General features: G+C 38.4%; 1 protein-coding gene across 2 annotated transcripts; it reads right to left on the reverse strand.

Annotated features, from left to right (window-relative positions):
* Nucleotides 1-274: 274 nt before the first annotated feature.
* Nucleotides 275-20,700, reverse strand: CHMP5 (charged multivesicular body protein 5). Of its 2 annotated transcripts, XM_043979337.1 has the most exons (9): nucleotides 20,554-20,688; nucleotides 18,011-18,182; nucleotides 15,915-16,019; nucleotides 13,572-13,618; nucleotides 11,788-11,881; nucleotides 11,631-11,702; nucleotides 8,966-9,074; nucleotides 4,390-4,502; nucleotides 275-1,570 (listed from the first exon to the last, which is right to left on the reverse strand). In XM_043979337.1, exons 2-9 carry the CDS (start codon nucleotides 18,032-18,034, stop codon nucleotides 1,520-1,522), a joined length of 615 nt encoding a protein of 204 aa, XP_043835272.1. In that variant the 5' UTR covers nucleotides 18,035-18,182; nucleotides 20,554-20,688; the 3' UTR covers nucleotides 275-1,519. The 2 variants fall into 2 exon arrangements, with proteins under 2 accessions (XP_043835272.1, XP_043835271.1); XM_043979336.1 differs by lacking the exon at nucleotides 18,011-18,182 and having other exon boundaries at nucleotides 276-1,570; nucleotides 20,554-20,700.
* Between the last annotated feature and the right edge of the window lie 15 nt (nucleotides 20,701-20,715).

The raw sequence follows: 20,715 nt of genomic DNA on the forward strand, positions 1-20,715 counted from the left end.
ATCACTGGTCCAAGGCTTTCAGAACACAACACCTACCTTGAAAAAGTAAAAAACAGAATAAGCAAACTAGATACAAGTATTCTAGTTATAAATGTTGTACTAGAGTTATTTTTCCAAAATAGAGGCCTAGAAGACTGTCATTTTTTGCTGACCTCTTCTCTGTTACTCAGTATCAGGGATGAAAGAAGATAATATAGAGCATAAAGTAAGGTCCCTATAGTAAAAACTGTAACTAATACCTCAATGATAAACATTACATGCAATTCTCACCAGCAAAATTTATTCAACAAATATTTATTGAGCACCTATAATGTGGCAAAAACATTATGCTTGTATAGTACTTTACAAAGAGTATGTCCATATGTTATTGAATACATATGTGAAATAGCACGGTATAGTGGAAAGAACACTGGATTTGTGGTTAGAAGACTCAGGTTTGAATTCCAGTTTTCCTTCTTATTCCCTGTGAGACCTTGGGCAACTCACTTCACTGTTCTAGGCCTTGATTTTCTTATCTGTTAATGATGGGGTCAAACTAGAAAATCTGTAAGATCCCTTTCAGCTCTAAAACTTAAAATCCTATACTAATTCATTTAATCTTTGCACCAACCCTGTAAGATAGGCAAGAAAGCTATGATTAACTCCACATTATAGACTAGATGACAAAGGCCCAGATAAATAAAATGACTAATCCAAAGTCACCCAGCTAGTCAGCTGGCAGACACAGACCTAGAGTCCAGGTCTTCTGGCACCCAATCTAGTGAATGTTCTACTATATTGTCACTGTCCACCACACATTGTCATTGGCAAATTTTGTTTTTTAGTGGAATCTTTAGGTTAAAGTAAATGTTATTAAATTATATCCTTTTGAAAAATATTTATTGAGTATAAATACATTTAAGTGTTAGGATATAATTCCATTAATGATTACAACTGTAATACTGAGGAAACCTTGGAATTAAAATTTTATCCAGGTTTAAGACGAAAAGCATAGGAAGAAAACCCAGATTCACTGACATGAAGACACAACAAAACCTACATCTCAATTAAAGACTTATTTTAAATTAGTGTCTGATTTCACAATAGTATGTATATTTGAACTATTGTAAGAATTACAAGAATGGTCCAAAATAGTTTAATAATCTTGATAAGGAAGTAGTCTTATAAACACATCACTTCTTTTATCAAGCTGAGAGGAAATTAAAGAATTAAAAGAAATCACACATCCTTGGTTTTAATTATTTCAGAAATATAAATAAATGAAAACAGAAGTCTTATACAACCATCAATATTTTACAAGTTTTTCTTTTGTAAGACAGAAAGAATTTTAAAATATTATATAAAGAAAGTTCCTATTAAGTGAATCAGTTCTCTAAATGAAAAAAATTAGTGTACTAAACAGTTTTTTCCAGGGAAAGAAGGATATACAAATTGATTATGCTGACATTGGAAAGGCAAAATATTTCCCAGTTTTCCATAATTTGTGTTTATTATACACAACGTACTGTTAAAGACAGCTCTATGTAGCTGGGATCTGTGGCAGTCCAAATTCGTCCACCAGTACACCATCCTGTAGGGGGAAAAAGATCTTTTAATATAACATATGTAAAAAACTTATAACCAATCATTAGCAAAAAACTTATTCCCAAAGTTCATCAAACAAAAGAAACAATCCACAATTATCAGTAAAAAGGGAAAACAAAAGAGAAAATTCTTAAAGAAATTAGAAGAGAAACAGAAAAATGAAGTAATGGGGAACCAAGAAAGAGATTCCTAGGAGGAAAAAGAGAAGAAAATGGAAAAAGGATAGAACAGAGATCAGGGAAAAGGGGAAAAAAAGAAAGAAGAAGGAAAACAAAAGAGATATAGTTGGAAAAAAGGTTATAACAGTGTAAAAGAAAAAACTGAAGAGTCTTTTCCTTCTAATTGAATTTTATTTAAATACATGTATATGGGGCAGCTAGGTGGCGCAGTGGATAAAGCACTGGCCCTGGAGTCAGGAGTACCTGAGTTCAAATTCGGCCTCAGACACTTAACACTTACTAGCTGTGTGACCCTGGGCAAGTCACTTAACCCCAATTGCCTCACTAAAAAAAACAAAAACCATGTATATGTGTATATTTTGTGTACACACACACATGCATGCACATGCACACACACACTCCACTTCCAAGTGAAGCATATTCTTTTCTTAGGCTCTTGAATCATCCTGACTTGATTCATCTAAACTGAAGTTCACTAACACACTATAGTTGAAAATAACATATTATAATACTTCTATTAATGATAAGTATATATTCTAGTGACTCAAATTGTACACAAGGTTGGAATAGAGGAAAGTTCAGGAAGAAGAGGGCATGTGATACCCATGTGCAGGGATAGAGGAAGCTTTTAGGTCCCGGAAAAAGCCAGAAAATTCCTTTCCATTATTAAGAATTAGGTCTTTAGAAATTATGAAAGGCAGCCAGGTGGTGCAGTGGATAGAGCACTGGCCCCGGATTCAGGAGGACCTGAGTTCAAATCTGACCTCAGACACTTAACACTTACTAGCTGTGTGACTCTGGGCAAGTCACTTAACACCAATTGCCTCACCAAAATTAAAAAAAAAAAAAGAAGAAGTTATGGCTGAGGGGCAGCTAGGTGGCACAGTGGATAAAACACTGGCCCTGGATTCAGGAGGACCTGAGTTCAAATGCAGCCTCAGACACTTGACACTTACTAGCTGTTTGACCCTGGCCAAATCACTTAACCCTCATTGCCCCACCAAAAAAATAAAAAAAAATCATGGCTGGGCCAGTTCCCCAGTTCATCCTATATAATAAAGAAGAAGGAGCTGTTTTCAAAGACTGATAACCAAGAAACCTGGAAGGACTTGTATGAACTGATGATCAGTGAGATGAACAGAACGAAGAGAACACTGTACACCGTATCATCAACATTATGTGTTGATCAACTGTGATAGACTTGATTCTTCTCAGAAATACAATGGTCCAAGATAGTTCCAAAGGACTCATGATGGAAAATGCTCTCCAAATCCAGAAAGAAAAAAAAAAGAACTGTGGAATGTGGATACAGATTGAACCATACTATTTCTCTTGTTTTTGGTGCTGTTGTTTTTCTTTTTTGAGGTTTTTCCTTTTTTGCTCTGATTCTTCTCTTATAACATGACTAATGCAGAAATATGTTTAATGTTATTGTACATATATAACCTATATCAGATTACTTGCTGTCTTGGGGAGGGGGCGAGAAAAATTTGAAACTAGAAATCTTATAAAAACAAATGTTGAAAACTACCTCTACATTAACTAGAAAATAACAAAATACTTTTATAATTAAAAAGACTGATAACCATTCCTTCTGACCCTATGCGCCTCAGCTCTCTCCCTTGGGAAAAAATAAAATAAAAACTAAACTCATAGTATATTAGGTCCCTCCTATGCCCTATCCCCATCTCAATTCTCACCATCTGACAGATGATGCCCTGAAATCCTTTAATATAGAACAAAGCCTTTAAATATAATAAGAAATTAAAGACATCACACACAAATAGCATATTAATAGGGAATTCATTTATACCTAAGTACAATCCCTTCACTATTTAATAGGTGTGAGTAACTGATATAAAATGAGAGGCAGCAAAATGTATAGTGGAAAGGGCACTGATTTGGAGACAAAGGACCTGGGTTCAAATCTGATTTTCCCACTTACTACTTGTATGACCTTGGGAAGGTCATTTAAACTCTCTGGGCCTATTTCCTCACCTATAAAATGATGGAATTGGAGTAGATGATATCAAAGATCTCTTCCAACGCTAAGTCTATGTTCCTATGTAAAAGATTTGTAGTCACCAGATGACTCAATATTGACGAAATAGCAAAGTAAATCATATTTTAAAACAAATTATATCAATAGATGGAGAAAAATGCAAAAATGGATGTCCAAAATTGACATCTCTTATGTTAACTTATGAAACTTATAATCATGATAACATGGACTGCAACGTTTACTGGATGGAAGCACTTCTGTGCTGGTGAGCCATCATTTCTTGGACCACATTTATATTTCACTGCAGGAAAACTCAATGAAGTTGAACCTGAGCTTAGAGGAATAAAGACTGTAACACTTCTTGTCACCTTGATACTTCCTAAGTGTCTTTCAAATTCTCATGGCTGAGGGTCAAGAATAAAACTTCGGGACAGCTAGGTGGTGCAGTGGATAGAGCACCGGCCCTGGAGTCAGGAGGACCTGAATTCAAATCTGACCTCAGACACTTAACACTTAACTAGCTGTGTGACCCTGGGCAAGTCACTTAACCCCAATTGCCTCACAAAAAAAAAACAAAAAAAAAGAATAAAATTTCATTTTCATATCAGAAAACAACCTTCTCACCTTGTTTTTTGCATCACTGGGAACACCTTCAGGGATTGCTGGTGCAGATGCTGCCTCATCTAAGTAAGAGCTGTCTTCATCAGCTAAGAGCTCATCACCAAGAGCATCCAATTCTGAAAGAAAACCAGTGAACTCGGTTGTAACTACTCAATTTTCTAGGAAAAAGATATTTGAGAAATTAGACAACCAAAATGCTAGGGAAGTTATAGCATTTTGGCAAGTGTGAAGCAAAGTTTGGAAAGGCACAAGAAACAAGAAATTCCTTTGATTCATATACATTAATTCATTTGTTGAACTTGTGTTCTTAGTGGGGGGGGGGGGAAGGAACAAACCACGGAGAGGCTGGCAGCATGTTGCTATGGAAAAGAGGACTTGGTGGAGTCAAAGGACATGGGTCCAAGTCTAGCCTCTGCAACTATCTGTATGATCCTGGACAATGTTCTTATCTACTATGGTCTCAGCTTCCTTATCTGTAAAATGAAGTTAGCTTAGATCAGAGCTTCTCAGAGTGTGGCCTGGGAAGTCCGACAGGCCCCAGACACCCTTTCAAAGGTTTGCAAGGTCAAAACTACTTTCATGATAATACTAAGATGCTTTAATTTAAAATACTGCAAATATCAATGGACATAACCCACATAAACAAAAGCTCTTGCGGGGGCGGGGGGAGTTCCTCAAAAATTAAGAATGTAAAAGGAGTCCTGAGATCAAAAAGTTGGAAGAGCACCGTCCTAGACAAACTAAGGTCCCTGGAGGCTCTAGGTATTTAAAATCATAACCAATGTTGGGTCATAAGAACACAGTTTTAGAGCTGGCAGGACCTAGAATTCATTTTGTTCAACTCCATCATTTTACAGATAAGGAAACTGAGGACATGAAGGTCAAATGGTTTGTCCACAGTCCCAGTGTTACATACATTATAGCTAAACCCCATCCTGATACAATTATAACACAACTAATAACTAGGCACACAAATCCTTTCTGTTCTCTGTCTGAGTAAAGAGGACCTGAAAACCAGATCCAAGTATTCTACACTGGATGGTGCTCACTTTTACAGGCAGGGACTGTGGTATAAAGAGTTGGAGAGGGAAGTCTTAAGCAAAAGTGTCAAATGTATGGCCTGCACAGATGAAAATGTAATTGGGAAATATTTAACAAAATAAAAATACAACAAAATAGATAATTTTATATTTCAAAACATATAATATGCAGCCCACAGGGATTATTATGTATGGTTCAATGGCCTCCATTTTTATTTGAGTTTGAGGTCACCGATCTTAGAGATACTCTCACCTGCCAACCTAATGAAGGGAAAAGTAGATGAGAGGAATGAGACATATCTATATAAAATCAGTTCCTTGTAAATATCTTATTTAAGTTTTTATATTCTGTTTTGGCCCAAGGAAACACTTCACATTTATAACTTGTTTCCTATGGAACTAAGTAATAATCATGGTAGTATTATTTCAGTTAATGTCACTGTTGATTAAATTACTTTAAATCCTGTCTTTGCACTTGTGGTTACCTTTTCATGTGTATATTTCTTATTTTCTCTACTGGTTGGTAATCTCCTACAGTGAGTGCCTTGTGGATTTGAAATCAGGACCTCTGTTCAAATGCTAGCTCTGCCACTTACTGTGCTGTGTGGATTGCTTGGGATAAGCAATAATTTTGACAGAGTTTCATTCTATGATGGCAAGGATTATGCATGTGTGCTTCTACTGACTCTAGGGTGACTCACAATATCTGACCCAAAAGAAACTGGATTAAGCTGGTTTCTCCACCTTAATTAGTTCCCAGTCAGACAAGTGCTAGATTTTGTACCATACACATGTGTTTTATTACTTTCTTTTCTTGTGTTTTTAATTCTATGGTCTTTAAGAATGGATACCGGGGGCAGCTAGGTGGCGCAGTGGATAGAGCACTGGCCCTGGAGTCAGGAGGACCAGAGTTCAAATCCGACCACAGACACTTGACACTTACTAGCCATGTGACCCTGGGCAAGTCATTTAACCCCAAGTGCCTCACTTTAAAAAAAAAAAGGAGACCACACTAAGAAAACATGCAAAAGTTGCAGTGCTTAATAAGCACACTCCAAAGAGTTTTAGCTGATACTGCAACAGGACACTGCAATAGCTTTACATGTGATTAAGTCAAGTATTTCAAGGATCATATTCATAATGAAAACAGGACCATTGAAGTACAAAGGAAACCAATGCCAAAACCTGACAAAATATTGTTGCAAACAGTCTAATTAATCATTAGAAATCAGTAAGGATTTTCTGAAGGGCCTGGAGTTAAACTGTGATTACTGATTTCTCTACAGCAGGGCTTCTTAACTTGAGGTCCATTAACTTTTTTAAAAAATTATTTTGATTTAAAAATTTGATTAATTAAAATTATTTTGATATTTTAATATAATTGGTTTCCTTATTTTATGAATTTAAAAACACTATTCTGAGGAGTTCCTAGGTTTCACCAAGCTACCAATGGGCCCAAAGCACAAAAAAGGTTAAAAACTAGAGTTCTAAAGTAAGCTTCTTGAAGTTGGAAGAACAGAGAAATGATCAGTTTAAAAAAAAAAAAGGCTGCTAATGACTTCTATGAAGAAAAAACATTTCTTGTGAGCAAAACAATAATAAAAAACCTGAAATCTTGAAGAAAGGAAAAAAAGATAACTTTTTCATTCAAAATTATACCAAAACTGCTGTGAGAAAGGAGTTCAGGTGAAGCTAAGAGATCAGGGCAACTTTATCAGATTTTAAAACATTAATCCCACTCCCAACCTCTCCCCCCACCCCACCCCCCAAAAAAGGTTTATGAGGCTTAAAAAAAATTTCCAATAGGACTGAAAATCTTGTTTCTGCTGAGAAAATGATGACTAAGTTAAAAAACAAAAGCAACAATGTCCAGGAGTTACATATAAATTTAAACATGAAGATCAAATGCTGCAAAATTGCCTCTCAGCATGATATACATCAGGAAAAATTAAGAAATTTATTCAAGAGATAGTGATAAACTTTAGTTCAATAGCTTAGGAAATCACTTGATTTAAATCTGTTTGAAAACATAAAGGTTATAAAGCCAGACTTTGAAAAATAGATGTCAGAGGTAAGCTTAATATCCAATGTGATAAAATTGACAAAAGTGATAATGAATTAAAGAATATGTCAAAATCTTGTGAATTTAATGCCAAATCAAGTAATAGAAGGGATTACAGTAAAAGGAGGATATATTTCATTTGAAAGAGTTTTTAAGATGTAAAACAGTAGGGTTTATTATGTATCAATTACATTTAATTATTTTATATTGTCCAAGCTTATTTGCATACCATTGTGCTGACTGTGTAACCTAAGGCAAGTCTTCCTATGTCACAATTTCCTCTTCTATAAAATGAGATTTGAATTAGATGAATTGAATTAATTAGATAAATTTAAGGTTCCTTTTTGGTCTATAAATCTATAAACCTATGAAACAGTAAGTATTAAATGAATTCAATACAACAAATACTTATGATGCATGCACTGGGTTGACTAATAGATGATAACAATTTGTATACCATGTTTAATTGCCATACACTTCAAGGTGCACATTCCATATAGTCTTTGGAAACAAGGTTTCCAAAATAAGGGAGTCCATTGAACACTGTTTCTACAATATATAAGGCACTATGCCAATTGTTATCCTTTAGAACAGGATTTATACTTGAATCCAAAGAAGAAAAAATCACTAAGGTTACTTTTTTTTCCTTTATGGCAATTATTTTTGAATTGTTCTGGAAAAAAGGTGCTATATAGATATATAACATATATTTGTATAATACTTTTCCCCCATAACCCCATGAAACAGGTAAGGTAAGTACTATTATCATCCCCATTTTATAGTTTTAAGATGAGGAAACTGCAGCTTACAGAGATTAAGTGACTTGCCCAAGGTCACACAGCTAATGTTAGAATTAAGCTTCAAATCCAGGTCTCTTTTTCCTTCAGGTGCAGCATTCCTTCCATTACTCCATGCCTCCCCATGGGTAACAATGTTTTGATAAAGAAAAAGTGGGGAAAAAAAGATCATGGAAAATCCATTAGGAGAAAGAATGAGGTATGAAGTATGATGGTAAAGGAATCCAAAGAAATAAAAAGGAAAAACATTTTGGGGCGGCTAGGTGGCACAGTGGATAAAGCACCGGCCCTGGAGTCAGGAGTACCTGAGTTCAAATCCGGTCTCAGACACTTAACACTTAGTAGCTGTGTGACCCTGGGCAAGTCACTTAACCCCAATTGCCTCACTAAAAAAAAAAGGAAAAACACTTCATAAAATAATGAAGTTCGAGGGAGCCAGAATTTCATGTCTTACTACTTGTCCCATATAGGGACTAAGGTTGGTCATTCTGGTCTCTTTCCATAATATTTCTCTTTTTTCCTTTCTGCTTCATTGATTCTAAAGAAAAAGGAACTGAACAGAGACAGGCTTTCTGTTTCATATTCTCTTTTCCTTGAATTATGTCATAATTTTTGCCTTTTCTTATGGAAAACTGGCAGCCCCAAGCATTGAATGGAAAGGACGGTTCTCGGTTCCTCACCTGCCTCTAAGTCATCTTCATCAATCTCTGGGGTTCCATAACTCCGGCTCAGCGCCTCTTGGATTTCATTTGCATCTTCCATCATATCTTCCAATTGGTCTTGTATATCCTAAATGAAGTTTTAAAAAAGCATTTATCCACATACCTACTTTTGCAGTGGGTTCTCTGATTATTAGCAGCAGGAGGAGCTACTCTGAAAGCTTATTCAGAGAAGTTAAATGATCAAGGAAGAGAAAATGTAATGGGAAAACAGGGAGAAAGCAAAGCCCCAGAAAAAATGTTGGTAGAAAACAAAAGAGCTGTTAACAATGCAGGAAATGTCACTACAGCCACAGAGAGCTTTATTCACCTAATTCCCCCTGTAACAAAAAGCTACTTAAAATGGGAGAAATTGTGTGGGTAAAATGCTGATTTTTTCATTTAAATTTAAGTGTCCTCAAGTTTTACATTAGGAGACTAAGATTAAACATATAAATTAAGTAAACATCTCTACTGGCAACCTTTGATTATCTAGTGGATGAAAGCAGGATCTGAATAATTACCTAAAAAGCAACCCACTGCCACTGGAGGCAGCAGGAAATTAGTCTGGTTACACATGGTAAAGGAGTCTGTGTGAAGCTTTTTTGTTTTTTGTTTTTTTTTTGGCAAGGATAAGAAAGAAAGTGAGGCTCCTATTAGTTGAGACTTCTTATTCTTTTTTGTGCTATGGATCCTAGTCTCCAAATAATGTTTTTAGATGCATGAAGAAAAATCCATAAGATTACAAAGGAAACCTATTGTGTTGGATTAGTTATCCAAATAATAAAAAGGACAAATTCACAGATCCCTGGAAAGTGATCACAGTCCCCAGATTAAGAATAACTGTATTAGGGGGCAGCTAGGTGGTGCAGTGGATAAAGCACCGGCCCGGGATTCAGGAGGGCCTGAGTTCAAATCCAGCCTCAGACACTTGACACTTACTAGCTGTGTGACCCTGGGCAAGTCACTTAACCCCAATTGCCTAGCCAAAAAAAAAAAAAAAAAAAAGAATAACTATATTAGATAGATAGATGGAAACAGGTCCAGAAAAGGTATAGTGATGAGGAATGAGAGGAAATGAATTACTCCTAATTTGGTGATCTGCATTTGTGTATCAGAGCTGATGGCATTCTAACTTTCAATTGAGTAAAACTGAAATTCCCTCTAAGACTATACAATACAGTAGCTTTCTTATACCTAGCCTTGAACCTAGATGTAAGCAAAGAATAACACTCACATAAAAACTACTGGATTCAGGTCTATTCTTAACCTGCCCAAGAGACTAAGCATTGCTGAAAGCTTTTAGTAGTAAAGATAAACTATGCCCCCAAAAGTGGCACACAACCTTTAGGCTATTTCAGAGTACCCATAACGCCTTTCTCATTTGTTGTGGACCCAATGTGTGCAAGAGGGTGTAATTCTTTAAAGAGGAATTCCTAAGAACCCCAAACCCATACCCCATTTTCCACCATAACACATTTCCTATTTTAACTTATCCAGTTCATGTGATATATTCCCACAACCACTGGAGCTTGTTAACATGGAATTATGAAACTGATGCCCATTTATCTACCAAGCAGTGGACAGGAAGAACGAGCAAAGAACAGGTGGAGCAGGCATGGCACACGCAGACAAAGTATGGAATGATGGATAAACATACCAGACAGGAAGACCAAAGGCTTCACCTTCTTAATACATGGCTATATCTAATATACTTAGATGGAAAGTATAATGTTCTGCCTTATTTTAATCTACTCAATTTTACTGTTTAAGTACTGGCATAACAAAGGCTATTTCTTCAACAAATGCTTCCCTTGCCTCAACCTGTGTTGTAGAAACTATGCTCATGCATAAGATACAAAACTTCATAAAGAGGTTTTGTGAAAATGGTAGAGGGTTTTTGGGAAGCAGTTTGAAGATATATTTTAGAAAGAGGGCAACTAGGTGGCACAGTGGATAAAGCACCAGCCCTCGATTCAGGAGGACCTGAGTTCAAATCTGACCTCAGACACTTGACACTTACTAACTGTGTGACCCTGGGCAAGTCACAACCCTCATTACCCCACAAAAAGAAAAAAAGATATATTCTAGAAAAAGGCAAGGAGGGAATCTGTTAAGATTTAGAATAAAGAGTGAATGCTCCTTTTCCTTTACTAAGAGATACAGGAAGACACAACAAGATTGTACTGCTACAGGGGCAGCTAGGTGGTGCAGTAGATACAGCACCGGCCCTGGATTCAGGAGAATTTGAGTTCAAATCCAGCCTCAGACACTTGACACTTACTAGCTGTGTGACCCTGGGCAAGTCACTTAACCCTCATTGCCCCCCCCCAAATTCCTATTATAGATAAGCAAAGACCAAAAAACCAAAAAACAAACAACTGGCAAATTTCCACACTCCCAGAAAGGAAGTCTCAGTGTCTTCCAATAGAGGGGCACACTGTTCTTTTACAGATGGCTGCTTAGATGATGAAGTTGAAAACTGAATTCTTAACTAAAAACAGTTGAGCAACTTCAGTTAATATAATTCCCCCAACCCTTTGGAAAGAAAATCCCATTTTAGTGACTTATTAAAAATACCAAGATTTAACCCCCACCCAAAAAAAGATCTAACACTGGTTTGAAATGCTCACCAATACAATCTCACCTCAATTTGGTCAATTTTGACTTGTTTGTATGCTTTCTTCATTTCTTTTACACCTAATTTCATAGCATCCACCTGGAAAGGTTAAAAAGAAACTTAAGTACATTCGATGGTTCTGACAGATTTAAAAATTTTTAAAAAACATGATTTTATTCATTACCGTTGTTTTGGTGTCTTTCAATGACTGGATGGTATAATTTGCTTGTTCCATATTAAAGGACTGTTGTGAAAGATTGTCCCGTTGTTGTTCATACCTATTCACATTAAAGGGAGGACATTAAACATCAATCAATACTGAGGTACACAGGAAAAAATATCACAATGAATGCTGCTGAAAGCAGCTGTCATCAAAGCTGGAAACAGAAGTCACCAGGTTGTTCAGTTATTCACCAAGATTCAGCAAGGCCTGCTTCCCCTAACTCCCACAACTGCTAGAGAACCCTGTCTGTCAGACTATCAAGTGATCACAACTCATTAAATCCATAGTCTGCACAGTCTAAACCTGCATCACAGAGGTCAATCTTACTGCTCCCTGCTCTTGCCCCGGATCCTAAGGAACCTTTGCTTCTGTTTCTGGGGCTGCTGTTGCCTGAGGAAAGTGATGCCCTGAGAAGCCTGCTGCTGGTCCTCCTGCCTTACTTGAGGCCTCACCCCACCTCTCTCATACCCAATGGGAGGAACTGATTTGAGATCTTATTCTCTCCTTGTTTCATCTATGGAGCACCTGCCCTGCCTAGAGAGTATCTGAAACCCACATCCAACTGCCAAAAGCTCCTCCCTATATTCTTCAATCCTCACTCTAATAACAACAATGAGAACAGCTAACATTTCTACAATGCTTAAAATGTGTCAGGCACTTTACGATGATTATCTCATTTGATTCTGGGAGGTAGATGTTATTATAATCCCCATTTTACAGATGAGGAAACTGAGGCAAATAGAGGTAAAGTGATTAGCCCAGGGTAACACAGCTAGTAAGTATCTGAGGCTATATTTAAGAACTCAGGTCTAGGGGGCAGCTAGATGGTGCAGTGGATAAGGCACTGGCCCTGGATTCAGCAGGACCTGAGTTCAAATCCAGCCTCAGACACTTGACACTTAATAGCTGTGTGACCCTGGGCAAGTCACTTAACCCTCATTGCCCCGCCAAAAAAAAAAAGAAAGAAAGAAATATGTCCTGAGTTTTAATCAACCAACTTACACATGAACTTATAGAATACAATCCGCATGCAAGTTGTGAACAAAACACAACGTCAACCTCAAACTATCAAATGCTTAAATTCAATCAGCTAAGCAAGTTTCTAGTATTTTTCTTTTAACTGTTTATGCTAATGACAGACAAGGACAGCATAGGAAAATGAAAATGAAAGCTACGTTATAATCCCCAATCTCTTTTAACTATTTCTATCGAGTCCATACTTGAAACTTTTATATAAAATTGGCTAACAAGGAGCAATACTGATATTACATTTTACTTCTCATGCACAAAAGATGTCTAGTAACATGAGAATTTTTTAAAAATTGCATTATCTATTCAAATCAGATAATTAAAAATGAACTATATACTAAAATGCTGAAATCATTGAAAATAAGGAAGGTATGGGAATTTTGTATCTATTATATACAGTTAGAATGGAGAAAATGCTCACAAATATTTGTACAATGTAGACAACAGCACAGGCTATGAAGATACCAAACTTTCTGCACTTTACAGTACTCGCAGGAAAAAAAACAACAGGTCATAAAAATAAAGTTTTGAGCTAGAAAGGACCTCAGAAGATCATCTGGTCAATAAAGTGATTTGCCTTACATGATTGTATATGCATATACTTAATAAATTGAGAATGTTGACAAAATGTTAGCTAAAACAAAAGCCTAAAAAAGAATAAAAGTATTCTTAATATAAAACAAGTTTGATTTAGGGAAATTATGGGAATAACTTACATTCTCTTCTGCTTTAATACTCTCAAGGCTTTCTGTTTTACCATATTCTGAAAGCAAAAAAAAGATTTACACTTGAATTTAAAGCCATTGACAAAAACCACCCAGTTGAATTGTACAAATTCCCCAATTTCACTAGACTGTTGTTTAAACTCCTGAAATCACCCCAGTTCCATGGAAGTGAAAATTCAACCACCCTATAAGGTCTTAAGAAGGATAATAAAATAGTTAGAGGACAAGTCCCAGGCTCTCATCACTAGGGCCAAGTCCCTGTTCTCATCTTTACTCCAGTCAAACCTCAGGGTCAGAGATCACAGTTCCCACCCTCAGCCTTTTGAGTGTTACCCTACCCTGTCCTGTCTGTCCTTTCTCTCATCAGCATCACCCCTTTCACTTGTGCTTTCCCCTCGTCAATCAATCAGTGAGTATTTGTTAAGAGCCTACTTGCTTCGTACCATACAGTGGTAGGCACTGGGGATAGAAGTACAAAGAATGAAACAATGCCTACTCAAAAAGAGCTTATACTCTAATGGGGGAGACAACATATAAATTATGTGTACATATACTTTTTATATGAAGACAACATATAAATCACATATAAAAATATAAAGTTATAAAGTGAATAAACATATATGCAAAGTAGTTGTTTTTTTTTAAAGGTAGTCTGGAAAGGAGTCATTGAGGGAGCAAGAAAAGACTTCTTGCGGAAGACAGGGTCTCTGAGGCAGAAGTCAGGAGGGGATCCTAGACCTGTGTGATGAAAGGTACTGGGAAATGACTTGTAACAGATGAGAAAGTTTTTTAGCTGGGACAAAGGGCACAAGATTGGGAGTAATGTCCAATGACACCGGAAAGATGAGTTTGAGGTCCTGCACAATTTGAAGCAGAGATTATATTTTATCCCACAGGCAACAGGAAGCCAAAGAAGTTAACAGAATAGGACAGTCACATGGTCAGAGCTATATTTAAGGAAAATTACTTTGGGAGCTTGAGGATGAGGTAGGGGAGACTTCAGGAAGGAAACCCATTAGGAGGGTGCTGCAATAAGCCAGAGGGCTTGAACTAAGGTGGTTGCTGTATGAATGGAGAGAATGGGTCAGATCTGAGAGATGTTGTAAAGGTAGAAACGGCACAATGTGACAACTAATGACGTATTTATGTCTCCCCATTTCTTAGCTGGCTTCACTCCTTTAGGGCTTCCTGACTGACTTCTTCACCATGCCCCAGGAGGCTTCAGCCCTGGCCATCTCATCACTACTCTTTGCCTCTCTGCTTGAGTGGGGCCAGGAACTTCAAACCTCCATTTAAGGAAACAGCTCAGTTCAGATATCCCATTTCTCACCTGGCTGCAACAATTTGGGGATTTCACCATGCCCCAAGCTGGCTACCTTCTCCTCCCTCCTACCTCTTAGCTTCCTTATGGGTGTTGTCTTCCCCAATTAGATTATAAACTCCTATAGGGCAGGGACTATCTTTCTTTTTTTGTATTCGTATCCCCATGTATTTGCTTAGTAAAGTGCCTGGCATTTAGCAGATATTTAATAAATGTTTATTAACTATTGATATGTGGGATAAGGAAGAGAGAGTTGTCAAAGCTAACATGGAGGTTAAAGAGCTAGGATACTGGAAAGATGATGGTGTCTTCAAGAGAGAAAAAGAAGTTTGGTAGAGGGGAGGGTTTAGGAACAAAAGTAATTAATTCAGTTTTGGACATGTTGAGTTTTAGTTGTCAGTCAATAAATTTTAATTAATTGCCTACTATGTGCCAGACACTATGTTAAGCACTAGGGATACAAAAAGAGGCAAAAGATAATATAACATCATAGTCACTGTAATGATTGGAATGATGCCACCTACTGGAGACTTGCTGTGAGAAAGCTCCACCATGAGGAAAATACCTCAGAGGGCAAGGCCATGTGGCTTTTCCTTGGCGTCAGGAAGTGACGTTTGCTCATGGGTGCTGTCTATCAAGGCTACCAGCCAATCAACTTGAGGAGCCTCCTATTTTCTGGGAGGAGACAGGAAGGAGGAAAGAGGGCCTGCGCGGAGAGCTCTCCCTCTTTTTGGGTTCCGGACTTAATGGTGGTGGTGGCAGCAGAGGACTTCACAGGAAATTTGAGGAAAGATAGGAATGCCAGGCTGTTGGAATTCTGTTCTCAATCTTTTTCTTTCTATTTTTCAATAAACCCTTAAAAACCTAAACTCGTTTTATCAGTGATTTTAGTCAGTTTTCCCCAAAACTGGGGGAACAGATTAGAATCCACATTTAGAATCTTAAATTACACATCACTTAAGCACTTAAAAATTCCTATAATACAGTAACTTCTGAGGAACATTCCATCTTACCTTTGCAGGTCCTTCTCTCATCTTTTTTATCTGATCTTTATACTTTACTAGTTCTGAATCAAGTCTAGAAATCTTCTTGTCAATTGATTCTGCTCTGCTATCAACCTTTAGAAAGAAAAAGAAAGAACAGTTATTTTAATTTAAAACATAATTATGTGGGGGGCAGTTAGGTGGTGCAGTGGATAAAGCACTGGCCCTGGATTCAGGAGGACCTGAGTTAAAATCTGACCTCAGACACTTGACACTTACTAGCTGTGTGACCCTGGGCAAGTCACTTAACCCTCATTGCCCCACCAAAAAACCCCAAAACACATACAGTATCTCATTTACTCCTTCACAACTCTGTGAGACAGGCAGGACCAGTCTTACTATTCCTATTTTATAAGTTAATGGGGGCAGCTAGGTGGTGCAGTAGATAAAGGACCAGCCCTGGATTTAGGAGGACTTGAGTTCAAATCTGGCCTCAGACACGTGACACTGTGTGGCCCTGGGAAAGTCCCTTAACCCTCACTGCCCCCCCAAAAAACCCCTATTTTATAAGTTAAGCACTTTGTCTGAGGCCACATTGACTTGTAAGTAACAGAGCTCCTACTAATATCCAGGCTTTTTGCTTCCCAGTCCAATGCCCTTGCCCCTATAACTAGGGAACCACAGATAATCTACTTAAATTATGAAGCTGCCACTTTACTGCCCTGATGCTACACCCCTACCCTAGAATTAGGGCATTCAAAGACTGCAAAAAGGTCATCTGGTTATGGAGAAGTCATGCAAATGAAGTGTTCTCAATCAATATTTCAAAGACTTGTGGCTTGATCTGACATGGCTCTTTCATCCACTGACATACAGTGAAACAAAGAATCTCAATATTAGAATAGACATCAGAGGTCGCCTCCTACAACCCAGAGCTGGAAAAGAATCCCTTTGCTTGAAGCAGACCATTGAGGGGAACTATATAGGGCAGCCCATTTCACTTTTGGATAGTGCTAATATTGAGGAAGCTTTTCCTGATATCAAGACTAAATCTGCATCACTGTCCTCTGGCTGGCTCCTACTTCTACCCTGGGGGCAAGCAGAACAATTTTAATCTCCCTTCCAGGAGAAAACCCTTTAAATACTGGTAGAGAGTTATCATTAAAAAACAAAAAAACAACCCACAAACAAAAAAGAATACAAAGTTATCGTGTTCCCCTAAATCTTCTCTTCTTCAGGTTAATCACTCTTCATAGGGAATGACCTCATGGCTCTTTACCATCCTGATCATCCAGGTACCCTCCAGATTATCAATATCCCTCCCAAAATGAGGCATTCCTAACTGAATATAATGCTCTAGAGGATGTGGTTTGAGCAGGGCAGAGTACACTGGGACTATCACTTCCCTGATATCCATAGGAGGCCTCTCAATGAAGCCTAAGGTTCCTTATAGTTCTATTAACTCATTCAGTCTGCAGTTCAGTAAAACCTTTTAAAGCTTAGTAGATGGTTTTTGTGAACCGCAGTGGTCAAAAATATCATCACCTCATGGCTGTCATGAGGCATAAGAGACATTCCGTCTAGTATTGAGCCCTCAGCTAAAAGCCTTTCTAACTTGGTAGGAAGTGACAAAACATTTGGTTGGTCTTTTTCAAGAACTCAGGGTTACCTTCACACTACAAAAAGGCATCAAGAGAGGAGGACTTCAGTGGAGGTTCTCAATGAACATCTGGTGGCACAATTTTCACATCTCAAAATGATGAATGGTAACATACTATATTGTAAAAAATGAGACAAGCATCTGAAAACCACAGTTCCAGGGCTGACCATTCTATTTCTGGTTGGGTAACTAGCTCAATCACTTCATCTTTCTAAGACTCAATTTCCTCACTTAAGGGAAGCAAATAAGAGGAATATTGTTACCTTCTTACTAATTATCTACGAAAACCTTTTAAAACCCATTTTCTCATATGTGAAACAAGGTTTAGACTAGATGACTTCTGAGATCTATGCTAAATCTATGAACCTGTACTGAACAAAAACAATGCACATAAAACTATATATAAGGATTATAACTGAAGATGAAAGACAAGGTATGTTTTCTCCTGAGTACAAGGATAACTAACCTTTCCCATTTCAACAATCACCATTTATCCGGGGCTTAATAAATCTTCAGTCCCCCCCAATGGAGGAAATGTGTAAAGACCTGGACAAAAGTCTCATAGGATGAGAAGGTTGGGATCTTGCAATATCCACACAAACTGATGGGATCACAAATCTGGAAGGATATGCCGAGTACTATAAAAGACCAATGGTGTCAAACTCAAATAGAAAACCTAACAAAATGCATATTGACTTCAAAAAGCACATATTAGCATTATGTATATTTTACTTTATTTTTATTTTGTTAAATATTTCCTAATTACATTTTAACTAGGAATGTTAGATACATGTATGCTTATTTGATATTTCTTTCTTTCTTTTTTTAGTGAGGCAATTGGGGTTAAGTGACTTGCCCAGGGTCACACAGCTAGTAAGTGTTAAGTGTCTGAGGCTGGATTTGAACTCAGGTACTCCTGACTCCAGGGCTGGTGCTCTATCCACTGCGCCACCTAGCTGCCCCTGATACTTCTTTATTAGACCCCATTAGACAATGATGAAAACAGAGCCCTTATCCTCAAAGAGCTTACAGCATAGCAGTAGAGAAACAGTATGACCATGGGGGTCAAGATAATTTGGGTCTAAGTCCCACCAGATATCTATTGTGACACTGGGCAACTCTCTAAAGCTGATCTGTATTGGTTGAGAGTTCCCTACTTTGAAAAAAATCAGTGCTCTGCACAAAAACAACAAAACAAATTGTCATCATGTTTCCTAGCACCTGAATTTAAATCTTGGCACTGACACTAAATACAAGCCATGTCCAATCTCTGGGCATAATTTTCCTCCTTTATCAAAAGGGATAACGTCTAGATTCTATCCAAATAAATTAATAACAAAGGTTCTGAACCTTTTTTGGTATGGCACACCATATATATATATATATATATATATATATTTTTAAACCATGTATATTTTTGACAGGTTGAGTGAAGGCTGTAGACTCTTTCTTAGAATAATTTAAGAATCGTAATTGAAAGAAATGCTAAGTTTCAGTTAGAGGTGAGTGAAACTAAAGATGTTATTTTTCTCCCCATCCACCTTCAATGATCCCCTGAAATCTGAAAGGTGAAATCCCACCAGCCTTGGTATTCAACCTCACCACCACCCTCTGCTTCTCTGATTCGAGGGTGGGACTAGGGTGGGACCGGAGTACCCCAAACCTCCATTTGAAGTGATAGCTCAGCTCAGACATCATTTCATTTTTCACCTGGCTGCAATACCTTGGGGTCTCTCAGACTTCTCCATTATTTCCCACATTGGGTCCCCATTATATTGTAATATACCTGGGGAAAGGGATTGTCTTTCTTTTTTCTGTATCGGTATCCCCAGCGCTTAGCCTAGCACCATAGTAAGCGTTTAATAAATGTTTATTAACTAAGGGGACTCCATGGACCCCAGGTTAAGAACTCTTACTCTAGACTCTATCCAAGTAACAGCTAGGTAGCCAGCTCTGGACTCGGAGTGAAGGAGACCAGTTCAAATACAGCCTTGGATGCTTTCTTTGCCATGTTAAGTGACTTGGGGCAAGTCACAACCTCCCATCTACCTCAAGTTTCCTCAACATCATCTACGTTTTATATTATTTGTTATTTTAATAACATCTGTTTTATTGTATTTTTATTTATTTTGTTAAATATTTCCTAATTGCATTTTAATTGTGAGTGTGGTGGGCCACATTCGTGCTGGGCACCTCTGATTTAGACCCCGAAATCCAACGATGAAACAGACCAAGTTCTTGCCCTCAAAAAGCTTCCAACATAGCAGGGTATCAGTAAGACCAGGGCAGAGCTCTGGCCTTGATGTCAAAAAGACCAAGGTCCAAGTCCCACCAGATAATGTGTTGTGACGCTTGGGGCAAGTCACGTAACTTCTTGTCTGCCTCAGTTTTCCTCAAGTGCAACTAGAGGATAAATAATAATAACTCTATTTCCCAGGGTCCTTGTGAGGATCAAATGAGAGAGAAAACAGGCGTGAATCATTCGGCAAGCCTTAAAGCTCTACACACCCAGATAGGTAGCATTGTCGGCTCTTATTGTCATCAGATTCCACACGAACGGCTCTAGGTTCTAGACCGAAGGAAGCCAGGTGTCTGCTCCCCAAGGGGCTGGTGGACATCGTGGACACCTCTCCCACCGACCCAAGTGGCCCCTGGCGGAGGGTGGCATCTCCACCAACTCCCCAAGAGGGGCACCTGGTTCTTTTCTTTCTCTCCCTTCCCCTTTCCCCTTCTCTCTCATCCTTTCTGGTCCCCACCATCAAGCCCGTCGCCGGGAGTAAAACCCCTCCCCCGACTCCCGGGCAGATTCGCTTCCGGGGTCCCAGATGGAGACAGGGAGGGGGAGGCAGCCCTGTCCCTCTCCCCACCCCCCCCCGCCACTCGACCCCTCAGGCTCTCTGGCAGATTCGCCCCTGGGATCCCGGGGGAAGGGGTCTAGAGTCCCCGGCAGGTGAAACAAAGCAGCAGAGGTTGGGGGGTTCCACTCAGCCAGGGACAGCGCTAACTCACTGTGCCGATGCAGTCTGTCAGGCTGGGTGGCGGCGCCTTAGGTTTTGCTTTGCCGAAGAATCGGTTCATTTTGTCAGCTACCGAGGGTCAGAGCTGGGGAAAACAGAGGATTCCCAGCAAAACCGGAAGTGAAACTACCACACTTCCTCCCCCCCCCCCCCA

Source organism: Dromiciops gliroides, chromosome 1 (assembly GCF_019393635.1).
Source record: "Dromiciops gliroides isolate mDroGli1 chromosome 1, mDroGli1.pri, whole genome shotgun sequence".
NCBI lineage: Eukaryota > Metazoa > Chordata > Mammalia > Microbiotheria > Microbiotheriidae > Dromiciops > Dromiciops gliroides.

Bases quoted from the DNA above. Each gene is read 5' to 3' on its own strand.
- CHMP5 (XM_043979336.1), bottom strand. From the start codon at position 20,622: ATGAACCGATTCTTCGGCAAAGCAAAACCTAAGGCGCCGCCACCCAGC. The intron at 13,619-15,914 runs GTAAGATGGAAT...TTTTGCTTTCAG, and splicing joins TGAGAGAAGGACCTGCAAAG to AATATGGTAAAACAGAAAGC. The intron at 9,075-11,630 runs GTGAGATTGTAT...AACTTCATTTAG, and splicing joins TCAAAATTGACCAAATTGAG to GATATACAAGACCAATTGGA.